We start from the raw sequence: 19,467 nt of genomic DNA on the forward strand, positions 1-19,467 counted from the left end.
ATTCTAAATATCTCACAAAGGCTAATTTCATATTTTAAGAAAAAAATTTTGATTGTTAAATCTATGTGTTTGTTACCTATAATGCTTTAAAACTTTACCGAAATGCTGCAAGCACCTCTATACTTTGTATTTGCTGAAAGGCAACAGAAGTTAAACAGGCCACTGAGGATGTTAACAGGCCAATGAAGTAAAAATATCTACACTCTTAAATCTCTACCCCTCAGATAGTTTGTGCTGAGGATTGTTAAGTAGATTCTAATAGTAAATTAAGTAACGTACAATTGGGAAGCCAGATAAGCTGAAGATATCCATATCTGGATTATCTGCCTTTGAGAATATGTACTAGGGATCTACTCTGTTACTTTGATTAGTGGAGAACTGGTTCTGTATACACTCAGCACACTATTTCCAGACCTGAATGTAGAGTCATTCATTACCTTGCTCGGGTGAGGTCCAGTGGCTTTGTAACAGCTTGCCTTATCTGACATCCATTAAAGTACAGAGAGTCTCCATGGGCATAGGGTGACAGCTGTCCACATCCATTTCCAATTACACCACCTTGTATGGTTTCCCAATTTACTTCAGTGACTCTTTCTGACTCAAAATTGTCCTTAATGTAACTGGGAAGGTCATGACTAAAAATTGAACAGTCATCTCCTAGAGGGGAAAAAAATCATTGTAAGAGCAAGCTGGGAGAGTCACCAGAGAGCAGGAACAAACAAAATTATGATTTAGTACATTATAATTATGACCAGAATGACAAAATGTGAAGCTTTGGTTCTCCTTTCTTCAGGACATTCTCTTAGGGTTGTGACAGTCGGTAATCTCTAAGTCAGTGTTTTCTAAACTCAGCAATTGCCAAAGCATTTTTTTATACATACCAATTGCTCAAGTCAATGCATTTAAAATTTATGACATCTTTGGAATTTTTATCTGTCATGCTGGCTGATGTATGTTGCAGAAGAACTGGGGAATATCTGCTTAAATAAGTTACCTCTGCATGAGAGTTCTACCTTAATTTAAATGGTAGAAAAATAGGGATGTTTTTGATTCATTTACTTTTCAGTGTCATGGTGAGTTGCAATGGGTCCTCAAGACTTTTCATTTGATTAAGTGCCTAGTAGGTGCTAGGCCCTGTTAAAGTCAGGGAATATGAAGAAAGATGAAAATGAGTGCCCTCAAGGATCTAATGCTCTAATGGGTGATATGACACATAAATAAATAAGACCATACAAGATATATATGAAATAGACAGAAGGTGACCTTAGAGTTAATCAGCCTTTATCACCCACATTTCCTTTTTTTAGCTGCACATTCACTTGGTACTTGAAGGATTCCTTCCCAGTCAGGTTGGAAAGCAAATTGCCCCCAGGAGCAGGCTGTCTTTTCCTATGGTTCACATCAAACTCTTACTTGTGTTTTGATCGTGGGAGCAAAATATCTGGCATGGTGGTGATGTGAAAAGAACCAAACCCTGCTTCTCTACCTCCTGATCCATCATTTTGCAAATAAGAAACTGAGTCCCAGAAAAGTTAAAAGGTTTGCCCAAGTTCTTATAGCATCCCAGGTGTCATCACATCTGGGACCCAGATCTCCTAACTCCCAAATCAAGGGAGCATCCCATTGCATCCCAACAGCATCCATTATCTTTCTTCTTTCAAGGGTAAGTATGCTATAATGGCAGCATGGGAGCAACCCCACTTCTACCCTTTACTTCTCTATTTTTTTTATAAAATAGCTTAAGTTCCTATTTATAATTTGAAAAATTGGCACAAAAATTGACTTCCAAGAATAAGTGTGGCATCTATGCCTCTAATTATTTATCACGTAGAATAGACTTGTAGTCAGGGCAGACCCAACTACAAATAAAATAAAATAAAATAGATATTCTGAAGGTTAAAAATGATAGTGAACTCTAGAACTATGACTCATTTGTTTGAAATTAAAATTTGGCAAACAGGTACCAGGGAAACCCTAAGCTAATCTAATGTAGAACAGCAAGGTGGTGCAGTGGATAGAGGGCTGGGTCTGGAGTCAGGAAGATTAATCCTCCTGAGTTCACCTCTGGCCTCAGACACTAGCTGTGTGACCCTAGGTAAGTACTGCAGAAATATCAACTATTATGCCCCGAGCAGAGGTGTGAGGGGATTTAGAACAGCAGCTTGTAGTAGGAATTGAATGAACTGCACTGACTCCACCTTGTGACTCAATTCTGGATCTAGCTTAGTTCCCTTTCTATTTGATTCTGGGTCTAGTTCAGTTTCTGTCTGGTGAGAAAACTTTATTCAGTTGTGGTAACTGTGAGAAGACATTGTTGCATTGTTTGAACCTAGCTTAGCCAGGAAGCTGGACCATTTCTGCCTACTGCTTAGAGACCCTTAGCTAAGGACCTAGATTATACTGACCAGAAAACCCCGTTAGATCCAAATTTGATACAACTTTAGGGTGACTGATAAAATTTCAGCTTTTACCATTACACATCTCAGGGAAACTCATACATCTTATCTGAAAACTGGCCCCATCCTGGTTAATCAGTTATTGTTTCCATGTTCCTTTGATCGAATCCAGATACTTTCAGGAAGTAGAACACCTTTGATTTCAGGAAATTGTACCTGTTTGTCCTTCCCCTCCCAACTGGGAAAGTCCTTGATTTTTCCTCTAATTAGAAATCAGATTACCTAATTTGTATCCTAGTTTATTGTTTTCTTTTAAGTAATTTGTCTTATTTGAGTAATAGTTTTTAATGCACAAAAGTCTGTTTTCCCTTGTATTCAGGGTCTAGCCCCTAAGCTGAAGAGGTCTGGTCTCAATTTTTTAGGTAATTGGCATGCATTGCTTAATAATCATTATGCTCAGATTTGTTTCCTCAGGCATTTCATCTTTCACCTTCCAGGTGTATAAAACATGTGATCCATAAAACTCCCAAGTGTAGCTGAACCAAATTACAATGTAATTGAGAAGTATTTAACAAAATAAATAAATAAAAATATAACAAAATATAGATGACATTTCATTTTAAAACTAAGTCAATATATATATCCCTTATGTACAGATAAGTGGTCTCAGTTTGTTTGTATGTGAGTTTGATATCACCACCTTATAGCAGTGGTGTCAAACTCACATAGAAATAGATCCCTGGCAGCATCTTGACTTGGAAATCTGCCTTTAGCATTATCTAGATTTCTATTGTGTTTTTGTTTTGATCAGTATTTCCCAATTACATTTTGATCTGGTTCCCAGAGGAGTCTTGCTGTCCCTTGGACAACTGACCTTGAATTTGATACCTCTGCCCTAGAGGACGTAACCCTTTCACCCCTCCAAAATTCCTTTTCTGAGGTCTTGCTGTCCTAATTGGAAGCAGAATCATATCTTTCACTCCATCTATGCTTAGCTCCAGCCATGTTTCATTTCACTCACTGGCCATTTGGCCACTATGTGTGAATATCCTCTGGCCCTTGCTCCCTAGATACTTAGCCATTCTCATAACTTTCTAAACCAAAATACCGCTCCCTGGTGGCTACTCTTTTATGTGTATTTTTCCTCCATTAGAATGTATGCACCTTGAGACCGAGACTGTCTTCGGTTTTATGTTAGTATTCCCAGCACTTAGAGTGCCTACCATATAGTAAGTGCCCAGTAACTGATTTTTCATTTATTTTCTTGCTTATTTTTCTACAGATGTTAGGAAGGAATTAATTTAGACAGTTCACTGTATTGGAAAGGAAATTCAGGAGTTCTGACCTTGGAAACTTTCATCACAGATACAGACAGCTCCAGTTGTACAGTATCCATGGCCGCTGCAGAGTTTGGGGCAGGCTTCTCCGATGTAGACATGATCAATTCCCCAACTTTGCTTTTCAGCCTCTTCTCCTTTCTGGATCCAGCGGAACTGTGTTGCACTATAAAGGAAAAAAGGACTATTATTACACAGAGTTATTACGTAGTAACAAGGTATAAGTAAGGCGAATTTTAGTGTAAGGTACATTTTAGTGTGTGTAAATTGGATTTTTGTTATTATTTCTTAGAGTTCAGTTTCTCAGGATCCATAGCCATAACGATCTCTTGTTTCCAGGTATTAGATATGAGTTCCCACAGTTATGGTTCAAAACATCTCCACCATGCTTGCGCAGCATTATTTAATGATAAATAATATAAACATCCACTGCAACTGAACAGTGAGATACAGGGATGGGGTGGTGTAAACTTGTGAGGCTATTGCTAGCAATATGCCTTCTTTGTCCGTTGCCCCTAAAAAGCATGTAGGCATTGGTTAGTGAATGAAGAACCTTTGGGTTGAATACACGAATGCTGTGTATGCCTCAACTGGCCCCCACTGAGGCGTGAGGAGATTTAGGGGATGTATAAGTTGTGCCTGTCTAATTGACCCCATAGAGATGTAGGAGTAGTTGCCTCTCCCTTCTTGCTTGCCCCTGTAAGAAGGGTGATTAGGGAATGCTGTAGGAGTTTGTCTTCCCATTATCATCAGTCCCATTCTGAGAAAACTAGACTAGAATAAAGTAAGATTATTAATCCCTTCTTAGTGTCTTTTCTATCTGACCAGATCAAGAGTGAACCTGTGCTAGCAGCCCCCCTGTGTGCTGTGTTTATTTGTCTTATACGAGGTCAGTTTTCCCAAAGGAAATCTCTAGAGTGGCATTGATACAGATTCCAAATTTGTGTTTTGGTATAAGTGCCCTTAGGTAACATTGTCTGGGACTCTGTCATTTATATAACATAAGTTATATAAATGTCTAAGTTGCTGGCATTGTATGCATTTTTTTTTTGCACCTAATTTCCTATTTCCTCCATGGCTTTGATTGCTTAAACTAAAACATTTCTGGAAAATACAATTGCCAGCTTTTTGTCTTGTTAGGATAAGGACTGAACTTGTTATTTCATTGGTACAGGAAACTTCTGGGTGAGGAGATTTCCTCTGCCACTGTAGGTTGGCATCTGGACTATTTGAAGTATAGTCTCAGAGAGCTGTCTTGTTCCCTGAAGGTGTAAATGATATACCCCGGGTTACACAGCCAGTAGGTGTCAGAATCAGGACTTGAACCCCATTCTTTTTAGTTCCTAGGCTACGATCAACAACTTCATTCTGCTGTTTGAAAATTAAAATTATCTTTTGTTTTTTCAGACTTCCCTAGAGCTTCAGATGAGCTTGTGAGAGATCATCTGATAGTTCCATGAGAATATGATGTTATGGAGCCTACCTGGAAGACACATGATCAGGCAACTGGATGGTTATCCTCTTCCAACTAGAGCTGTTGACAGAATTATAGATAGTAGCTTCATGGAACTGGAAGGGAGAACAGCCAATGCTGTTTGAAGAAGAAGGAAGGCATTGTGTCTGGACAAGCTGCCAGGAATCAGACCTACCCAAAACAAAGCAAAACAAAATAAAGCAATCCCAAAGAAAATACATTAGAATCATCTTAAAAAGGAGAATAGGCAGCAAGTCTAATATGACAGTGGTGAGTTTGGAATTAAATTAAGATGATTTAAATTTTTGACACATTTTATTACAAATGATGAATAGACAGATAATTGTTTTAATGCAAGATAGGTTTAGAATTTTTGTTATCTATATAAATCTATAGAAAAGATTGTTATTTTAGTAATTATGACATTACTCATGATAGATTTCACCTGACCTTTCCAACTTAAATATATTTAAGACCATAACCAAAATTCTCCTTCAAAAAATGTTTCACTCAAATGGAAACTCTTAAGTTACCAATGATCTCTTAAGTACCAAATTTGTGGCCACAGTCCTCATCATTCTAGACTACTCCATGATAAATGACGATGTTGGGTTTTCAAGACACTACTCTCTTCTTCTATTTCTTATTCTCCTTGGTTATGTTTCAGTTCATACATGTGGGAATAGCTTATCGTACTGTCCTTGCCTCTTTTCTCTCTATAATTTCTCTCTTGGTGTTCTCTTTGGATTTGACCATGTATCTATGAAAATGCCTCCCAGATCTCCATATCCATCCAACATCTTTATCTTGAGATTTAGTATGTATCACCTACTGCCTATTAAAGATTTTTAACTTTGTACCATAAGCGTAATTTGGTATGTCCAAAACAGAACTCATTATTCCCTTGACCCCAACCCTACCTTTTCCTAATTTCCTTCTTCTAGAAGGCACCACTACCCTTCCAGTCAACTAGATTACAAAATTGGAATAATTTTCAGTTCTTCATTCTTCCTTTGATCACCATTCTATTTTATTTTTGGAGGAGGGAAGGTAAGGCAATTGGGGTTAAGTGACTTGCCCAAGGTCACACAGCTAGTAAGTCTGTCAAGTGTCTGAGGTCACATTTGAACTCAGGTTCTCCTGACTCCAGAGCTGGTGCTTTATTCACTGTGCCACCTAGCTGTCCCGGGTCACCATTCTAATTTAGGCCCTTGCCACCTTTCTTCTGGCCTATTGCAATAATCTTCAAAGAGAGCTCTCTATTTCTCTAGCCTCTCTCATCCAGCCTCCATATAGCTGCCAAATTCATCATATCCCTCCCCAGAACAAGAAGTTCCAGAGGTTCCCAAATCACTGTAGGGTAAATACAAACACCTCTTTTTAAATTTTAAGCCCTTCACAACCTGGCTTCAGTCTTCCTTTCCTGGCTTATTGCACATTACTGTTCTGCTTTCTGTTGCTCATAAATACTTCAAGTCTTAGTTCTGTGCCTTTGTCCAGGCTTTCCCAAATTTCATGCCTAGAATCCTCTCCTTCCTTACCTTTACCTTACAGAATCTCCCGATTGATTCAAGGTTAATCTCAAGTGCTATTCTGATTTCCCTGCAGTTTCTGGTAGCTCTTTATTCTGGAAATTACTTTGAATTTACTCTGTTTCTATTTTGTTTTTATATATCCATGTTCATGTTGTTTCCCTTCAATAGAATGTAAGCTTCTTGTTTTTGTCTTTGTATTCCCAGCATCTACAATGTTCCTGGCACATTGTATAAACATTTATTAAGTGAATTAATAAAGAAAGGTTGTAAGAAATTCTATTGAACTTAGATGAAAAATTTTATTCTGTAGGCTAATTTTAAATTAAATAATGAAATATTTCACTAACCTTGTATCCTTAGTATATTCTAACATTACAGAGTGGAGGTCTCCACAAGAACTGGCTTCACATCCCACTACAATCTGAAACAAATGTGAATGGACATTTATTATCATGATTATATATCACAATATGCTACAATATTTAGAAAACATCAATAGCCTGCAAGGAAACAAAAAAAATCACAATTATCAATCTTATTAAATAAATGCAACTGGGAATAGAAAGATCAGAGGTAAGTGTTTCAAAAATTACTAGTTCCAGTTATTTAATTAACATAATACATTTTTTTTAGGAATTTGGGAAAGGGAGAGGGAATGAAGTGGACTAAAAGAAAGTAATGCTATTCAAAGAGAAAAAGTGATAAGAAAGATACAAGGAGAATTATGAAAATACAGTGTCATTGCTGTTAAGGGAGGAGAGGAAATTAAGTATTGGTGATCTCTGCCACTGGGAGAATCTGTGAACATGAGGACAATAGAGAAGTCATTGGATTTACTGATAAGGAAAGCACTGTTTTAGTGGGGTGGGAGGGAGGAAGTCACACGGTGAGTTGATGACAGAGTGAGCTTGAAGAAATGGAGGTAGAGTGTGGACTACTCTTGGTAGAAGTTTGGTAGTAAAGGGGAGGAAATATAAAATGAAGTAGTAAGGTTTTTTTTTCAAGTAGGCTTGAAGTAGTAAGGGTTTTTTTCCCCTTAAGGATGGGGAAAATGGGCATTTTTTTTTTGTAGATTAGGGGGAAGAAGCTAGGAGAGGAGAAAAGATTGCAGAGGAGCCAATGACTGATGAAGCAAAGGGGAAACAGGGTGGAATAAAATCCAAGGGACAGGTTGAGGGGTTAGGCTTGGGAGGGAAGACTATCTCTTTTTGATACCAACCATGTGTCCATTACTCATCTGAATTGAACACGTGTGTGCAGACTTACTAGGATTTAAAAAAAACATGTGCATTTTATGCCCCTATAGGACTTTTGGACACAAGCATATTTGAAAGCTAGAGATGTAGGAAATAATAACAACTATAATAATATTTATATATTGCTCTAGTGTTTGGAAAGCACTTTACTAATATTATATCGTTTGATTCTCACAGTAGCCCTGGGATGGAGGTGCTATTATTATGCTCATGCTACAGATGGGAAACTGAGGAAGTCAGGTTAAGTGACTTGCCCAGGGTCACACAGTGAATAAGTGACTAAGGCCATATTTGAACTCAGATCTTCCTGAAAGGAAAAAAAGATGAGCCTATGAGACACTGAGGTGTAGGTGATGACATAAAGAGAAAGAAAAGGAGAGAGATTAAAATGGAGAGAAAAATAAAGGCCAAGAAAAGCAGAAAGATAAAAAAGTCCATTAAAAACAAAGAAAAAAAAGGAAAGAAAAAAGTTTATAGAAGGAAACAAAAGTTCCTACTAAGATCTCACATATGCAAGTACAGAAAACAGTATTCCAGTTTATAAATGTAAAATTTACTAAGTAGGCAGAGTGCACATTTCTTAATGGTAAGACAGTTAATATTTCTTGACACATTTTCTTTTTTTTCCTGCTTTTTTGGAGGGGGGAAGGAAGGGCAATTGGGGTTAAGTGACTTTTCTAAGGTCACACGGCTAATTTTGTGTTAAGTATCTGAGGCCACATTTGAACTCAGGTCCTCCTGACTCCAGGGCTGGTGCTCTATTCACTGTGCCACATAGCCGCCCCTTGACACTTTTTTCAAACACTCCAGAGATAGTATCTCACTAAACTATTTTTTGGAGGAAGGGACTTTACCTGTGATTTCCCATAAATAGGCAACCCCTTATCAGGAAATTCCCTCTATCAATACAGACCCTAAAGTGCTTTGCAGTTCATTGTCTTAATGAACTTTGAGGGGTGAGTAGGTTGGGGGGCAGGGAGTGAGATAGGACAGTCATGCCGATCCCAGGTGTTCCCGACTTTAAGACCTGTTTTCTCTCTTCACTCTTCCATGATGCTTCTTTGTAGATATAATTGTACTTATTAAATAAAAGTGTTTTTGAAATATAGTACATATGTCTATGGGAACACATTTCTTTGAATAAATAATCAGTGAATGAATGGATGAATTTACTCCTCTATTTTCAGCAGCAAAGGGGCCTTATAAGTGATGTAATGACATAAACCATTTTGAAGAACAACATTCTCTTACTTTAAACTGTATCATGTAGCCTGGCTGTATGATGAGTTCTCTGGAGGAGAGGATGTTGTGGGTCTTGTCCTTTTTCTTATTTGGCCAGTAGAGGTGGAATGACGGATTTCCACAGAATCCTGCAGTCCTGACTGCATTAGGGTAAAAACTCCAGTTTTCTTCATGGGAAATGCCTTCTGTTATGGAAAATTGGAAATAAATTACCTCAAAATTGAAAAAAGAACTGATGATGTATCCTTCCCTCCCATCCACCCCTCCTCCAAGTTCCCCAGCTACTAAGATTAATAACTGAAGTTATCCTTGACTCCTTCTCCCTTACCCTCAATATACAGTCAATGGCCATGTCTTACTGATTCTACCTCCAGAACTCTAGCATCCATTCCCTTCTCTCCACTTACATGACCAACAACCAAGTTCAGAACCTCATTACCTCTATCCTGGACTATGTAATAGCCTTCTATTTGGTTTTTCCTGATTCTACTCTTTCCTCTCCAATCCATCTTCCATAAAGCTGCCGAAGTAACCCTTTTCTGCCACACTCTCAGGATAAAATGCAACCTTCATCTTGGCATGCCTTTCTAGACTGATTTCATATTTCTCTTCTTCATGAATTCTACACTCTTTTCTCTAACCTATACATTTCATTTGTATGTCTGTGCATTGAAGCAGGCCAAATTTGATGTGTGGAGTAAACTGAGTTTATGACTGGCAAAAGTGCCATTTCTTCCATGAAGCCTTCTCTGATCTCCCTAGTTCTGAGTGCTCTCTCTTTTCTTCAAATTCATTGTATTCTATCTTTTATGTATAAATTGTATCCCTATTAGTGTAATATAAGCTCTTAAAGGGCAGTATTTGCTGTGTTTTTGTCTTGGTTATCTTTAGCATTTAGCTTAAGAAACATTTATTGATGAGTAGCCTTTTCATACTCTAGCAAATTTATCTGTATTTAATTTAGCTCATACAGTGCATAGTGTCACGGCAAAGAGTCAGGCCGAAGAAAAACATTAAGTTCTAGTGTCATGATTATATAACCCTTAAATGGCAACATTTCCTTACTATTAGAGAAATATGCTTGTTTATAAAGTAACAGCTGTAAGTATGTGATGGTGAGCCAAATATGTTATGGTAATGCAAAAATGATCAAACTAAAATGATTTCAGTGTATTTGTTAGTTATAGCATATTTCACAATTCCAGGTGCCATTAATTTATGAATTTTTGCCTGTAGAAGCAAGATTAAATGGTGAAATAAACCCCTGTGAGGGGTAAGATCCGTTTACCTCCTATTGTATACTGAAACTGCCAGGGCAATCCCCATTTTGTTCAATTGCTTTCCTCAATCCATGAAACACTTATTAAATAGAATGAATGCATTGTAATCCCTTTTGCTTGTTTGTCGAGGTAATAGCTTTTGTTTGAGTATATTGTAACTACTTATACTTTCTTACCTTGCCTGTTAAAAATTCAATTTTTTTCTTTGTAATTTCTGTTAGAAACTTTGAAGGAATTCTCAGGATAATTATTTGAATTTGCAATGTTCAGGCTGCCTATCTTTAGTTAACAGTTGCCTCCCAAGTTTACTGAGTGTGTGTCATCCTAGATAATTAGGAGAAATTGCATGGAATATAGACCTTTCATCCAGGCAACAGGCCCCTGTGTCTAAGGCTGCTGAAGGCATTAAATATGTGTTATGGATAAGGTGCCCAAAAGACCAACTGTAAATCTGAAAGACTGTTAACAAGTTCATTCACCTATACTATGGCCAATCAGTGCTCCCCAAACCTGCTTCAAGGTCACATCAAAAGCAAACATCTTTACTGATAACTGATAACAGTAGGAAGCAAAGCTTTTTTTCCCTTGAATTTCCTTGATACAGTTTTTTCAAATTTTAATTATTTCTAACTTTTCACAGATTTGAGTGTGGGGACATGGAAAATTGCACAGGCCTGATAGGACCTTGGAGGTATCAGTCATGTTACAGCAGCCTTTATCATCCTTAGACTTAGCTGATAGGTTTATATCATTCAGTGAACCCCACTTAGATATAGAAGTTGTATTTTGGGCTCTGTTTTCACTTCTTAGTGGCATGGTGGTAATACTAAGCATTTACCATTGACTTAGCATTTATTGCTAAATATTGGGGAATAATAAAGAGAAACTGATTACATCTCTAGTTTCTGAAATTAGTTTTTAGAACCTAGGAACAGTGTTACAATATAGAAAGTATGTTGAGAAGGATACCATCAATTCAACAATTAAAGTTTGATAAACCACAGGGCCAAAGCTTTATAGTACAAAAAACATTTGACGTCTTCTTTCTTACCATCATCAAAAGTATCCACCAATTGACTGGGGTTGATTTCTGCTCCTCCAATCAATATGTTGTCTAATGCCCACTGAGCACGCTCAACACCTGAAACCACTATCCCATTGCTGATTACAAAAGGCTGCCACCATCGAAGACGTGTTGTATTGGTTAAGGCATGTTCTGGAAGAAGTATGTAGTCATGTCTAACAGAAATGTACTTCTGGTAATCCATCTCATGGAGCAAGGTCCAGGTAATCCCTGCAACAAAAACAAGCAAATAAATAAAGTGCTTGTTTTCACATTTGCAAAAATAAGCACACTTCTTATAGTAGAAATAACCTAAGCTTCTGATAGGTCCTCAGCCAGCATACAAAAGAAGTGTGTAAAAAACTAAATGTTTTCATTAACTCAGTGTCTTCTACCTTAGGGGAGTACTTAATAAAAAAAACCCAGTTGTTTGTTTGGGATATTTTGAAACATAAAGGCATAGAATTGTAAGAGTAATTAAAAAATTTGTTCTATTTCAAATGTAATCAAAGAGAGAAAATATCCCAAAGGCTACTATAGTCTTTCTTTTTTTGTTAGAGTTCTATATATTTTATCAGAAATAAGACTGTATTAGTAATTTGAGATTTTGAGATTTTATATAAATATAACTTCTAGATTATTTTAAAAATAAAATAAAATTTCATTAATAAGCACAGCCTTACCAGAACTTGTGATTAGTTAGCTAGAGACAGTTCTAAAGTTTATCTCTGAATCACCAATTAAGTGATCATTCACTGAACAGATGAATGGTACAATGGTACTATTGGAGGAGAATTTTTAAGTCCCTTAAAAGTGTTAACTAAAAACAATATCTATGAGACATCGCATAGCAACTAGATTTATTACAAGAGAAATGAACATGCATGTGGAACTCTAAGCCCAGGCCAGGCTTAGAGTTCACAATCCAAACAGAGGAGGAGAAATCATGAATAATTAAGATGGCAAAAACCACATTCTTTTTCCCTGGGGACTGCTAGACTATGAAGATATGATGGTCTGCTTGTCTATAAGGATCCCAGCTGCACAAGCAATGTGCAGTCTAGTGCAGACTGACTGGTGCCTTTCTTGACTCCCAAGGACACACAGGGAGTCCATTTTGTGGTACAAACAACAAATTATGTCAGCTCCAGGGTGAGGGGGGTGGTCCTAGTTCAGGGCCTCCTGTGTACTCTGGGTCCAATGTTTTTGGAAAATGTGGCAACTCAAAAAGACAAGTTTAGGGGACCCCTTAACAAAAGAATACCTTTTCAAGTGTCCTCAAATGTTTCATAAGCACTTAAATACATACTTTTTTGTTTTTATTTATGTGCAAAGCACTTTGCTATTGGTGATATAAAAATGAAGCAAGAGAATACACATAAGTAGAAAGAATATAAGAAGGAAAAATGTGAAAGTGGTGAAAGAGATCCTAACAAGGTCTGATGTTCAAAAGATATAGATACCTTTTATACCTGTGGTAAACCAGGGAATCCTTCATAGTAGAGTTGGCATACAAGGTTGGATTTGAAGAATGGGTAGGTATTAGGAATTTCAGGTAAATGGAACAATGTGGACCAAGGCAAGAGTTGATAAAGCCCAGGACACTTTGTGTCTGATCATGTGATACACAAATTGAATGCCAGGAGATTGGACTCTGTTAGGGAATAGGGAGTGACTGGAAACTTTTGAACAGTGTTGGGGATGACGTGACATGATCTATGTAGTGAAATCAATCTGGCAATCATCTATAAAATTAGAGGTATAGAGATTTGAAGCTAGAAGACTTTACTGTTGTCTATGCAAGAGGAAATGAGGGGCTGGACTTGAGTATATTGGTAGCAATTTGGCAATGGCAATGGAAAAAAGGCAATGGATGTGAGGGAGGTTTTGAGGGAAAAATCAGTAAAATTTAGTAACTTGTTGAATGCGCGGAAAGAGGAGTCTTTTGTTAAAAGTAATGAGACATTTCTTGAGACTGAGTACAAACAGTATGATGACAGATTAACAGAGATGAACGAGCAAATTGGGAGGAGAAGAAGGTTTGAAGGGCAGGGAAAGGTTTTTTCCATGTTGAATTTAAAAGTATGAAAAGGAGAGCTATGCAGATTTGAAGTCTGGGAGAGAAGTCAGGGCCCTAGATAAAGATTTAGAAATCATGAATTAATACAGATATGATAGTTGAAATAGTAGGAGAACTGCAGATGAGGTCACCAAGGAAGGGAGTGGAGAGAGCTAGTAGAAGGGCAAGATTAGAACCTTGGTAGATGTAGACATTTAGAAATGAGAGGAAGAAGGGAATCTAAAGAAAGATGGGCCAGAAAGATAAGATGGGAATGAGGGTAATTCATTGTTAAATAAGCCAAAGGAAGAGTGTTTTAATTCAGAGCATCTAATGTAATAGAAAGGTCAAGAATTAGAAGACTGAAAAAAAAGGAATTGGATTTGGTGGCCAGAAGGTTATCTTTTGGAGACAGTTTAATATAGAGATTGAAGGAAAAGCCAAATTTCAAGAAGCTAAGGGAATGAATGGCAGCAAGGAGAGCTATACTTTTAAGTTTGGTCACGAAAGGGAAGCGATCACTAAGAGAGGGTAGATTTGAGGGAAAATGTTTTGTTCATACATAGGGAAGCCCTGGGTATGTTGGCAGGTGGAAATGAATGGGCCATTGGGAAGAGAGGGATGTCTTGAAAAGTGATGGATTTTAAGTTGGAAGCCCGAGGTCTAAATATGAGATTTGATATCTGCTATCTTTGTAACCTTGAATGAATTACTTAATTTCTCTTGGCTTTGATTTCTATAGCTGGTACAGTGAGAGGATTAGACTAGGTGATCGCAAAGGTTCCTTTCAAGTATGAACCCCATGATTATTATTATGAAATTAAAGATTCAAGAGAGAGGGAAAGAAGGATTGAGTAAGGTTCTCAAGGAGAGATCAAAGGCATAATGGCGGTATTAGCCCTGAAAAGGAAGAATGAAAGTAGGAGAGGGATGGTGACCAATTAATTTCCTAAATAGTCATTCTTATCCACTCATTAACATGTAGAATTCCATTAGGCAATATTGCCTTGAGTTATTTTAGATACTGGAAAGTAACAATGCTATATTTCAATAAAAATATTCAATAACTCAGGCCTTTAACCAACTCACACTTCCCTTTCCCTGATTAGCCTGAATTAGTGTGATTTTCTTATGTACCTTTATGTCTTTGATTATATGTGTCTGTTACACTGCACAACAGTCAAGCTTTTTCATGATTTAAAAATTTTTACTTAGATGATCATAATCAAAATTGCTGTTTTCTCTGTTCATAAAATATATAATTAAAAATGTTTTCTTTCAACCTATATATTTTTGGCAGCACATTTGCTCATGACTTGTGACATATCAGGGGACTGATTTAATATTCAGTTGAGACCTGTAGTTATAGATTTGTGGTTATCTGATCTGGTACCACTCTCCTGCATACTCTGAAGAGCTCCCCACATGTACATTTATCTGTGTGGCACATGGGAGGGACTATGAATTAAAAGAATTTTTTGTTTTCAAGAATTAAAAGAATTGTTCACAGCATATTGAAACTTGCCTCCATCAATGGAGTAATCCAGTAGTACTCCTTCCTTCCTGCAGGTTGGCCGGTGACAAGAGGTCATATTATTTTCACTACCAATTCGTCCCCAGTATTGCAGAAATCTAAATGGATAAAAGCAATTATTTATTAGAATGGTTATATAATAGACCTTTATTATTTTTCCCCAGAATTAATGCCCTGATCAAGTATTAAATAACATTGTCACCCTTCCTCATCCATGTTTTGGTTCCCATTCGCTATGTAAAATTGCAAAATCTAAGAGAATGACCTACTTTGCACCCCTTAAATCCAAATCTTGAGTGATAGCTTGTCTCACAGTGGATCCTCCAAAATAAAGTGCAGTATCTTCTGCAAGAATCCCACACTCTGTACAAGTACTTCCACCTTCCAGGGACATCCATAAGTCGGGTTTGATTTCTTCGCTGTCAAAACGTTCCTTTAGGAAAGTCTAGAAAAATAAGCAGGACAAAACCATTTTAGCGGCTGCTAATCAGCAAGTACTAAGGAGTAATTATGACAACAGAGGTCGAAATCAATGCCAAATTTAAAAGAAGGTATAAAAAGTAGATTAGGAAAAAAATGGACAATAGTATTTTATTAGCGAGAAAGGTAGCAGAGAAGGACAGAGATAGCCAGTCTATCTGCTTACTTTCTCATTGGCATAACATCCATATGTGTATTAAGAGAGTCCTCAATGAAAATACAAGAAGTGAACAAGCAGGCTTTCATGGATAATTTTTTATATTACATCATATTTTCACAGCTACACAATTAATTGAAAGCTATAAAAAAATACAAGATCCCACTGTGTTTTCTGTTTGTTGATTATGAAAAAAAGTAGTTGTCTTGATAGAGTAAAATGAAGCCTTAAAGACCATCTTCCAATAAAAGTGTTAAGATCATTCACGATTCCTTTATACATACACACACATATACACATATAAAAAAGAGACAACTGCTCAACAATCATCTATCAATATGAAATTAGGTATTGTATACTCAAAGGTGACATGGATAATCTCCTATGTAAAGTTCAAATATAATGGGGATTCCGTATGTGAGGTTTCTAAATGATTTCGTTTATAGATAATATTATACAAAAGTCTTTGCATACTGTAATTCTCCTCAATGATATCCACAACTATTTAAAAATATTTGCCCTATAAGTCAGATAGGAAAAACAAAATGGATGAAAAATTCCCACTACCAAGATCATGAAAGACATATAATCCATTGACTTAATCTATTAGTACATGTATTTTAGACAGGCTCTACAGATGTACAAGCAAATAGCTAATGTTCAGAATTGTGTAGGATAAAGAGAATGTAGACTGAAGTTGGCAATTTATGGCACTGTAAACTACTCGAACTGGTACTTGTCAAAAAAGCTATCTTTTTAATATCAATGTCTTTCTAGTGATGTTTTGTGGATATAAATCAATCATGGAATACTACAGACTCCAATGAATTAACATTGTTGATCACCCAAAAAGCAATGGAGAGATATATAGTGGGTGTAGGAAGGCCGAAGCATCTTGTCAACAATGGTTTACATACAAGAAATGGTTCAAAAAAGAAAAACAACAACAAACCCCCACTACATTTTAGGAAATCAGAAGAGTTGATGCATGAGACTGAAGGATCACAAATGAACATCCTGAATATTCACAAAATGTTAAAATATGGAGAGCAGGTGTTTTTAACCTTTCTTTTGTGCTGGGTGCCCCTCTGGTATAGTCTGGTGAAGATTATGGACTTCTGCTAAGGATGATAATTTTAAATGCACAAAATAAAATACATGGGGTCACAAAGGATCCCAATTCTATTGAACTGTGGTTATAAACTATTTAAAATAAAATTAACGAAACTCAGGTTAGAAATTCCTGACCTAGAGGAATCTCTAGCCTTTGGGCTAGTTCTTCTATAGAGGATTTATTAGAGAATATTGACAAGAATGCAATAGGATGAGCTATAATCTGTACCAATGGAGAATGCTAAACCAATGAGATTACAGAGCCATGAATATTCTGAGTGAACGTTAGTAGACAAGCATAGTCTACTATGTCAGAAAAGATGCACAGGTTCTCATTAGGAAGGTTATAATACAGCTCATTTTAACGGCCACTCATAAAATTCTTTAAACTCACTGGGGAATGCTAAATAGCTTTTGGCAATTGATAAAAGACATACAATGATTTAAAAATGCATTATATACATACTCACATAGGTTTTTTTTTCTCGTTATGGAAAATGGATCAAAATCTTAAATAAAAATTTTCCATGACAAATGAATCTTGCTTTAGTTTTTTTTTTATTAATGTAATCTATCAATTTTAGGACTGCTGTAGAAAACAAGAATGAGGGAAGATGTTTTTCTTTTGCTAGTTCCCTTTCACATTCATGGTTTTAATCATCTGTCTTGATCATTTTAGTAATTTTCTGTCATCACAAAGATAAGTGTTCTATATTTTGTGTCATAGATAAAATGGTATGTGTTACCTATTTTTGGTTTACATATTTGTCAGTGATACTAGCACTAAAAAATGGTGCTGTGTCCTCCACATAAAACTACATTCAGTTCAATTAAGATGTTGAAAATATAACACTTCATGATAATATATCTAGCAGTCTCTTAATCCATTAAGAGCACCAACAGTACCATACACTTCACATGATGTATCTACTAGGAAGATGTGGAAAAGAAAAGCTTAATGCAACTTTTAAATTAGGAGAAGAAAAAACAAAAAGAGAATTAAAGACATTAGTACCCAATTCATGCACTAACATTTTTTAAGTTTATAACTTCAGTGAAATACACATTGGAACATCACAATAACACTGAAGATTGCAATTAATTATACGGAAGATACATTTCTAGTCTTACTGAATTTAGGCACTCAAAGAGAATAATGGTTGCTGAATGAATAAATGAGTACCTAAAGGATGTCATCCAAGAATAACCTTTTCTATAAGATGGTTTTCACATCATGGACAACATTACATTATTAATAGAATGGTTCCTTTATAACAAACTTCTAAGAAGAGTTCCACCAACACATAGATTTACCTTCAGAGTGTGAGTCAAGTAGCAATTTGAGCCAGAGTATCCTGGGTCACAGATGCACTGTTCTTTTAGGCAATCGCCATGGCCCCTGCAGTTATCCAAGCATCCAGGTCCCAGATAGAAATTGTCGATGGCCCACTGCATATCTGAGTACATCTGATAGAACCTAAACCTCACCGGACTATTGGCAACACACACACAACAACAACAACAACAACAACAACAGTCAGTTGTTTATTCAGGTCCATTTTCCGTTATAATCGCTAATTTCTGAAAAGAAGTATTCATGAAATTGTTTGCAAGAAGAAATGTGTTAATGAAAAATCATTCCTTATTACTGGCTCATCTGTCAGTTCCTAATTGTGAAATGTTGGTCTTAGATATAAGGGACTAGAAGAATCCTTCAAGATCATCTAATCTTTTAAACAGGAGTCTTTTAACTCAGATATAAATAAATATTAACAAATATTAATACTTGAGACACTTAAATTTTATAAAGAACAAACTTGATGAACAATATTTATATGTTCGTTCTACATCCTATATTTAAAATAATTGGAGCCTTCAACATATTATAAATTAGGTTTTTTATGAACTGGTCGTTGGCCATTGTTATGCCTACTTACACAAGTGTGACTCATCTAATACTATTATTTTTTGAAAATGTACAAAATACAATAAAATCCCTTGAAAAGAGGCTCATTAAGACTCTTGCTGTTCTCACTCAGCTGGAAAGCAACAGCTCATGATTTCCTAGGAGAATGTCAATATCTTCAAAGTGACTATGCCAGCTAGCAAATTTAATAGGAAATTTTTAGAAAGGTTAAGTGAAAGCCCTTTGCCTTTTTTCTGGCACAAATACTATAATAAAATCTTTATTAACTATAATAAAATCTTTATTAATTTATAATGAATAACTTTGATCTAAAAGTAGTTAATAGAGTTAAGTAACTAATCAAGTAATTTGACAATCAATTCTCCTTAGATTATTCTATCATTAATATTTTTTTGTCTTGTGTAAAAAAACCCTTCATACGTTATCTGTCATTGAAACAGTTCTGCTTTCTTAGAATATGGTGCTCACATATGTTAAATGAATGAACTCTTTAAAAATATTCCAAGAAAATTGGGGAAGTTTTTTGAAAGATATAGTTTACTAGGTGTTGACTGCATTACTTTGAAAAGATCATTTGTTGTAAATAAGTGAGAATCTTACTCAAATATTTTTTA

General features: G+C 36.2%; 1 protein-coding gene across 2 annotated transcripts in view; it reads right to left on the reverse strand.

Moving 5' to 3' along the window:
• Positions 1–19,467, reverse strand: part of LOC138175901 (reelin-like) — a 566,655-nt gene that overhangs the window by 14,342 nt on the left and 532,846 nt on the right. For both annotated transcript variants that reach the window (XM_069106558.1, XM_069106557.1), the window contains 9 exons: positions 18,241–18,418; positions 15,446–15,621; positions 15,168–15,274; positions 11,572–11,814; positions 9,250–9,425; positions 7,090–7,163; positions 5,217–5,378; positions 3,742–3,899; positions 438–657 (listed from right to left, as the gene is read on the reverse strand). In XM_069106558.1, coding sequence (XP_068962659.1) covers positions 438–657; positions 3,742–3,899; positions 5,217–5,378; positions 7,090–7,163; positions 9,250–9,425; positions 11,572–11,814; positions 15,168–15,274; positions 15,446–15,621; positions 18,241–18,418 — 1,494 coding nt within the window. The remainder of the gene's footprint in view (positions 1–437; positions 658–3,741; positions 3,900–5,216; positions 5,379–7,089; positions 7,164–9,249; positions 9,426–11,571; positions 11,815–15,167; positions 15,275–15,445; positions 15,622–18,240; positions 18,419–19,467) is intronic.

The sequence above is a fragment of the Petaurus breviceps genome, unplaced genomic scaffold, assembly GCF_028583685.1.
Source record: "Petaurus breviceps papuanus isolate PSGF00001 unplaced genomic scaffold, PetGlider_PUasm1.0 79, whole genome shotgun sequence".
NCBI lineage: Eukaryota > Metazoa > Chordata > Mammalia > Diprotodontia > Petauridae > Petaurus > Petaurus breviceps.